Here is a 7,860-nt window from a genome sequence, read left to right on the forward strand (position 1 = left end):
CAAATATTTATTTAGTATATATATATATATATATTAAACTCGGCCGCTCAAATGTTCCGGCAAGTAAATAAATTCCAGGAATGGGGGCGGGGGGATTGCTATGGCGTTTCTTCTAAACGGAGCACTTGTGCTCCGAGGGCGATATGACCTGTTTATTCATCGATTCCTAATACCTAAATATCCCGAGTGTAATAATTTGCGTCTTTTTTTTTCCCCCCCTTTCCACCGGAGGAAATTCAGCTATTTTAAGAGTTAATGGCTCTAAACGCGTTGGTTTTCCTGCATCCTCCCCAGAGGTGACGGGGGCTGGAAAAGGAGGGGGGATTCCAGTTTGGGGGTTTCGCTGCTGTTGTTTTCGTTCTGCCGAGAGCAGCCCGAAGCCGCTGACCCGAGCGGGGGCCGTGCTCCGAGCAGCGAGCCCCCTGACACCTAGGGGTCAGGTGAAAGTCCCCAGCAGGTAAGCCGCGGGCCGCCCGGCGCGCTCGCTCCCCGCCCCACAAATTGTTCCCTTCTGCCCACCCAAGTCGCTTCAAGCTGTGTTTATTTAGGGGGCAACACAAAAATTGCCGACCACCCAATTCCCCTTCAAGACGGAGACCTCTCGCCGGTAGCCGGGGCCGCCTTCCCCTCCTCACATCCCGCCCCCCCCCCCCCCCCCCCCCCAAATTTCACCCTCTCCGAGGCTCCGCTTCCCAAATCTCCGCACGCCACCGGGGGAGACCCGGGCAAGCCGTCAGGGGAAGCGTCGGACTCAAGCCCTTTCGGGACACTCCCCCAAGAAAAACAGGGGTCCCATCCACCATCCCGCAGCCCCCAAGAGCTGCCTTGTGCCCCGGGGGGGCGCAGCGCCGCGGCGGGCAGTGCCCGGGGTGCGAGGCTGCAGCCCGGCCCCGCAGAGCTGCCCGGAGCCGGCCCCCCCCCGCCGGGACAGCTATTGTTTCGTTCAATTAGGCTCCGCTTGATAAAAAACAATCGCTCGTTAACCCTCGCCCTCCTCCCTGCCGGCTGGTGTGTTGTGAATGGCGACATCGTCTCCCTTGACCCCCGTCTCCTTTTTCTGTCTTTCTGTCCCCTGAAAAATGATTCCGCGAGCTCTGATTGAATTTTATTCCTTCCTGACCTGGCCCGTTTTTATTGCATGGACACCATCAATCTTGACCTAACGCGACGTTTGTTTATTACTTTGGAAAGAAGCGAATGGCTTTATGAGCCCCGGAGTAATTAAAGCAGGAGGGCCGCATTCACCGCGGCACCGCACCACCTTTGGGGCGGACTCACGACGCAGACGGGGAGGCGAGGGAGAAGAGGGAAAAAGAAATAGGAAAAAAAAAAATAAAGAAAAGGGAAAGGCCAACGGGATGCCGACGGTTCGCAGCCCACGGGCAACCCACGGCCCCCTCATGCTCGAGTTCCTCCCGATAAGCGGGCGCGCAGTGCCTCTTGCGCAGCTCCCCGCGCAAATCCCCGCACGCCACCTGCGCCCCCGCGCAGCCCCAGCTCGGCCTCGGGCACCCCGACGGCGCAGCAGTTCCCCGTGCGCGCCGCTGCGCTGCTCGCGGCCCTCCCAAAATCCCGCGCATACCAAGGCGACCGAACCATCCGGCCGACGCCGAGGCGAGCAAGTGGGGGAAAAACGGCCCGAGGTTTCAATGGCTTTACGACGGCGTTAATTGGGAGCTAATGTTCAATTAGCGGCCAACCCTGTAGCACAGGACGGGGGCGCGTCGCTCCGAGGCGCGCAGGAGCGCTCCTCTCCCGCTGCGCGCGTCCCGGCGCTCCGGGCTCCTGCCTGCGCAATCAAGAGGACGTCATAACCACGGCGAGCTGGTTGTGACCTCACGCTCATCTTCGTGCGGGCGCCCAGACGTGCTCAGCCCCCCGCTGTCCCTCGCATCAGCGCCTGCCCCGGCCTGCGCGGCGGCAGCGCGCAAGCGAAGCCCCCGGAGCGCAATTTCCAGCACGTCCCGCTCCGGCTGCGCCGTTTTTTGGGGGGCAGAGGACTGCGCGCTACCGCAGCGCAGCCGGCTGGGCGATGCGGTGCGACCCCAGGGCTGCCGAGCGGTACAAAGTCGGGCCGGGCTATGAAAATAGTCCCGGGTGAACTTTGAGGCTCTTTCCCCGAACTTCGCGACTTTCAGAAAGGGCCCCGGCTGCGGTGAAAGGCTCGTTTGCAACCGTTCCCTGAAGGTCTCCGTCCGCGACACAAACAGTCTCCCCGCAAACTGGTGTGTGGAGGTAGGGAAGGGTTTAAAACGTCCTCTTTGCATGCACTTCCCCGCTATTTTTGGTTATGACCTTTCAGGAACAAACCCCGAGCTGTCATTCACTTCTAGAAGAACTTTTTGCATAGGAGATTTAGGCGGAGGGGCGAACGTTGCCCTTCTACCGAGGGGAATTTCACACTCCATTTTTCCCTCGGTTTCGGGGGCAGATGAGCAAATACGAGTTAGAAACCACCAGAACGGAACGGCCCCTCAAATAATCATTTTTAAAAATATGTTGCGCCTTTTTTTTTTTTTTCCCCGGACGGCAAGCAAGGCGAAAGCCCTGACATCCACCTCGAGCCACAGAGACGCCGCGAAGCTGCGCGCTGACCTGGCACCCAAGGGCGCCGCTCCGCAGGCAGGGCCGGGGCCTCGCAGCCGCACCGTCCCGCCGCCGCCGGCCGCACGTCCCTCGCACCGCCGCGGAGCTCTGCTGGGAGACAACCAGAGATCAGGAGGGACCCTCCGCTTTGCCCCCTGCTCGCCATCATCATCGTCACCACAATAAAATGATAGCAATAACAGTAATAGCAATAATAATAATAATAATAATAATAATAATAATAATAATAATAATAATAATAATAATAACAACAATAATAATAATAATAATAATAATACAACCCGCGTGTGATCTCCGCAGGACAGACCGACTCCCCAGCCCCCAAAATCCCCGGGATGTTTCTCGGCCTCCCCGCTTCCAGCCTCCCCCCCCCCCCCCCCCCGGGCCTTCGCTGCCCTCCTGCAGCCAGGCGGGGAGCGCAAGTTGCGCGGCCGCGGCACTTGTTCGGGAGCTTCAACCCCCCCATTTCTGCCCCTCCACACACACATACATCCCCCCGCAGCCCGGACGAGCCGAGCTTACTGCTGTTTTCCCTGCTATTTTATTTCCCCCCCATCACCCCACCGCTGGAAAAAAAAAATAATAATAAAAATAAATACTAAATCGCAAAGAGACCAGCGTCCGATGAGAACAAAAAAACTAGGCAAACAGCACATGCAGTCGCCGCTCTGCCCTCTCATTTCTTTAATTTTCAGCCCGATTTTCGATACCGGGAGGGGAGGAGGCGGACACGGCGTTTCCGCGCAGCCCCCCCGCTGCCGCCGCCAGGGCTCCGCTTCTCCCGGGGAAAAGAAGCGAAAGCAGGAGGCGGCCAAAGGCCCCGGCCAGCCGGGGCCGGCAGCGGTGCGGGGGGAGCTGGGACCCCCCCCCCCCCCCCCAAAGGACCCCGCAGCCGACCCGCTCGGCTCCGCTTTGCCCCCGCTTCGGCCCCAGAATAACAGGGCGGCGGAGCGCTGCGCTTTGTCGGACCCGATTCAACCAGCAAACGGCTATAAAGAAGGCCGAGAAGCTCTTTAGCGAGAGCCAAATAATTATATACATATATATATAAAATCAAATAAAAGGAGCGAGGTATTTCCACAAACGCACTTCAAACCAGCTTTATGCAGCAAGCGCCCGGTTCGGCCGCTCTGCTTAAGGGGTTTTCTAACAGCGGATTATCGCTTTGGAGAGGAAGAGCAGCTCAAAAGCCAGGTAATAAGGTTTAACTGTAAATACCTTCGTATTTATTTACAGTGTAACCCTTAACAATGCAGCGGCAATTACTGCTAAGTGTTGCCTTTAGATAAGAGGCACTGATAGGAAACTGTATTATCTTGAAAGCAAACTTTAGGCCTTAAATATCTCTAATCAAATAATCTTCTTCCTAGGTCTGACTGACAAGGCAGATTCTTTTTAAGTTAATGAATTTATTGCGTTTTCGGTGGTTATTTACAAAAGGGGGAGGTGATCCCCCCATCGCCCGTAGGTTCTTAATTGCAAAATGTCCAGAAGGTGAGATTCTCGGTCTGACAAGCAGCTCCCCTGGTAACATTTTTTTTTTTTTTTCCTACAGGTTTAAGGAAAAAGGAGGGAGGGAAGAGGCGAAAAAAAAAAAAAAAGACTATATAAGAAAAATTCTGCCACGCCAACTCTTTCTAAAACAATCTCGGGCAGAGCAATTAGGGCACTCCCAACAGAGCGGCAATGTCCCTAAAGGACAGGAGTAAGAGCTACAGAGGTGTAAGGCTAGAGCGCACAGGCACCCTTTTAATCCAACTACTTCGTTATTATTTTTTTCCTGACATAAAATAGGACTTTAAAATATATTTCTACGTTACAGTAGCGGCTTCACGGGTGTGATGGCGCGCGTTGCCACCAGTTCTACAAAGTAGGCTTACATTATATTTACGAATATCCGTGTTACAGGAGAGCTGCCATCCAAAATACACCGTGGAGCTCAGAAACACATGCGACGCGTATATGAAGCCGTGAATAAATAGGCAATCCTTTTTCCAATACGGATCCGTATGGAAACCCTGGATATAAACGCGTATGCAGTGCACCCACAGCGATCGCCAGCCCGATGTAGGCTCGCAGCCACACACGGGCGCCCACTCGGCGTTGGCGCTTCCCATAGCCTTACACGGGCACCTTATTTAAAAAGCCGTGAGCTTGTCCTGCCGCTGCGCACGGCCAAATGGTTCCAGGTCTTGCCCATTAATTGCTAAGAAAACGTGTTTGTTTATTTGCCAACTCAGAGCTGCCATGGGAAAGTATGTTTTTTTTCTTTTTTTTCCTAGCGGATAAGGCGAGCTGACTAAGTGGAACATATTGCAGAAGAGACCGAAAAGGGATTTTTTTCGACCTGGCAGATCCTAAATGGTCTCTGGAATTTGCGCGGAGGGGAACGAGCTGTTCCATCGGCAAAGTTAGCTAGGAAATCCCTTTCCCCTCTCTCTCCCTCGCTCTGAACGAAAGTATTAAAATATACAGACGTGTGGAGGAGCATTCCAACTGAATGGTAATTTATTAATAAACAAACAATGCAATACCTTCAGAATATTTTCAACAAAAAAAAAAAGAAAAAATATTGATAGAATAAGATTAATACAGTTTCCCTTTTTTATATATAGTGAAAAAAAAAAAATCAGCGTTTCAGTCAATTTTCAGGGAAGGGGGGAAACACTTTCTGGCGTTTGGTCCGCAACATCCAACTACAAATTAAAAATAAATTACTATGTCGCAATTTACATTTTAAAACAAGTCCTTGTAAAAGAGGAGGGTCCGGGACGGGGAGGAGCGGGGAGAAGCCGGTACTCTACGCTGGGTTTTTCGCCCCCTTTTAAACACAGGGCCTGGCGATACCTTAAGGGCCGGGGCGCACGGGGTGGAGGGGTGAGGTTGGAGGGAGTATTTCTCAAAAGCAAGGAGGAAAAAAACAACAACAACAACAGAAAAAACTTACGTGTTATCGGAGTAACACTGTCCTTTAACAAAACCAAGACATGCTTTGGAGCTGTCTCTGTACAAAGGCTTTTCGCCCGCGCTCTCCTCTCCCTCGGGGCGGCCGCGGGGACCCCCGAGCGGCGTCGGGGGGGGGAGTTGGCGGGGGGGACGTCGGGGGGGGCGCTCAGAACTTGCCGCAGTCGTAGACGAAGGCCCCGGAGGTGCGGTAGAGGGGCTGGCTGCCGGGGAAGGCCATCTGACAGCTGCCTCCCCCCGCCCCGCCGCCTCCTCCGCCGCCGCCGCCGCCGCCGCCGCCGCCCGGGCCTCCGCCGCTGCCTCCTCCTCCGGGCGAGGCGCTGAGGCCGAGGCGCGGCGCCTCGAAGACCTCCCTGGGGGCGGCGGCGAAGCCTTGCTGCGCCCCCCCGTAGCCCGGCGCGCCCGCCAGCGGGCCCAGCTCCCCCGCCGCCGCCACCGCCGCCGCCGCCGCCGCCGCCGCCGCCGCCTGGTTGAGGTACCAGGAGGCCAGGCGGCCCTGGTGCGGGTGCGGGTGCGGGTGCTGCCCCTCCTGGTGGCCGCCCGCCGCGCCGCCCAGCCCGCCGTGCCCCAGCGCCCCCCCGCCGCCCCCTCCTCCGCCGCCGCCGCCGCCGCCGCCGCCGCCCCCCGCTCCGCCGCCCCCCGACGGCAGCGCGTAGTCGGGCAGCGGCTCCTCGGCGGGGCTGGCGGCGGCGGCGGCGGGGGGGGGCAGGTGGCCGGGGGTCCGCTCCGCGCCGCCCGCCGCCGCGTACAGGCTCATGGCTTGCATGTTGCAGTGGTAGGTGGCCGCCGAGGCGGCGGGCTGGCCGCAGGGCGAGCTGTAGACGGAGCTGTGGCCCGGCGAGTAGCCGCCGAGGGACAGGGCCGGGGGGATGCCGCTGCGGGGGGCGGCGGCGGCGGCGGCGGGGGGCAGCAGGCCGGAGCCCAGCTCGGCCGCCCCCTGCGGGGAGCCGCGCAGCGAGGTCATGATGTTGTCCACGCTGAAGCCCGGCCCGTGGTGGTGGTGGTGGTGGTGGGGAGGCGGCGGCGGAGGGGGCGGCGGCGGCGGCGGCGGCGGAGGCTCGGGGGCTTCGAGGCTGAGCGAGCGGGCGGAGGGGAGGGCGCTGCGGGGGCTGCCGCCGCTCGACAGGCTGCTGCTGCTGTCGGGGCTCTCGATTTTGGGCACGGCGCCCAGCGGCGGAGCGGCGCCGGGGGGGGAGCCGGCGTGCGGCGGCGAGGCCGTGCCGTTCTCCGTCTTGATGTCCTGGATGCGGACGGGGGGCGGCGGCGGCGGGGCGCTGCCCCCCCCGGCGGGGCCGCCCTCGGGCTCGACGGCGGCGGCGGAGGCTGCGGCGGGCGGCGGCGGGCGCGGCGGCGGCGGGGCATGGTCCTTGAGGTGCAGGCGGTCCTTGTCCTCCTTGTCCTTGACGGCGTCCTTCTTCTTGAAGCGGCGGCGGCGGCGGAGGAAGCTGCCGTTCTCGAACATGTTGTAGGAGTCGGGGTCGAGGGTCCAGTAGGAGCCCTTGCCGGGCTTCTTGTCGTCGCGGGGCACCTTGACGAAGCACTCGTTGAGGGAGAGGTTGTGGCGGATGCTGTTCTGCCAGCCCTGCTTGTTGTCCCGGTAGAAAGGGAACCGCTCCATGATGAACTGGTAGATCCCGTTCAAGGTGATCTTCTTATCGGGCGCGTTCTGGATGGCCATGGTGATGAGGGCGATGTAGCTGTAGGGCGGCTTCACCATATCCTTGGGCTGCGGCGGCGGCGTGTAGGGCCCGTAGGCTCGGGCCATGCCGCCCGGGTACTGCTCGTGGGCCGGGTGCGAGTACATGCTCATCGGGGCCGGCATGGCCGCGTAGCCCCCGCCGGCCGCCGCGGCGGCGGCTCGGTAGTAGCTCTGCTCGCCGCCGAGGTACGGCACCACTCCCAGGGAGTTGGGGCTGGACACGGAGTAGCGAGCCTGCATGTCCCCCCGGCAGCTTTCGCCCTGCCTCCCCGCCGGCCCGAGCAGCTCGGCCCTTTCCCCTCCACCCCTCCGCCGCTCCGCCGACCGAGCCGCACCGGGCAGCCCCCGGCGGAGCGCGGGGAAACGGGGCACGGAGCCCGACGGCGGCGCCGGGAGGCTCCGCTCCGTCCTCGGCCGCCAAAGCCCACCGGCCCCGGGGGGGGGAGGAGGGGAAAGTCAGAGCCGGGGGGGGAAAAAGAGCCCGGGCCGGGGGGGGAGGCCGAAAGCGTTTTCTCGCAAGAAACCGGCGGAGGGCGAAAAAAGGAATCGCAGCGGAGAAAGCAGCTTCCCAACGCAGAAAGAGTAGTAAG

At 59.9% G+C, this 7,860-nt stretch overlaps 1 protein-coding gene across 1 annotated transcript; it reads right to left on the bottom strand.

The window, feature by feature from the left end:
- Nucleotides 1-5,579: 5,579 nt before the first annotated feature.
- On the bottom strand, nucleotides 5,580-7,650 carry FOXC1 (forkhead box C1). The gene has a single exon (XM_080579296.1). It carries the CDS (start codon nucleotides 7,508-7,510, stop codon nucleotides 5,720-5,722), a length of 1,791 nt encoding a protein of 596 aa, XP_080435422.1. The 5' UTR covers nucleotides 7,511-7,650; the 3' UTR covers nucleotides 5,580-5,719.
- Between the last annotated feature and the right edge of the window lie 210 nt (nucleotides 7,651-7,860).

The sequence above is a fragment of the Anser brachyrhynchus genome (genome assembly GCF_964034855.1).
Source record: "Anser brachyrhynchus genome assembly, chromosome: 2".
NCBI lineage: Eukaryota > Metazoa > Chordata > Aves > Anseriformes > Anatidae > Anser > Anser brachyrhynchus.

Excerpts from the sequence above, each read along its gene's own strand:
- FOXC1 (XM_080579296.1), bottom strand. The coding sequence starts at position 7,510 with ATGCAGGCTCGCTACTCCGTGTCCAGCCCCAACTCCCTGGGAGTGGTG.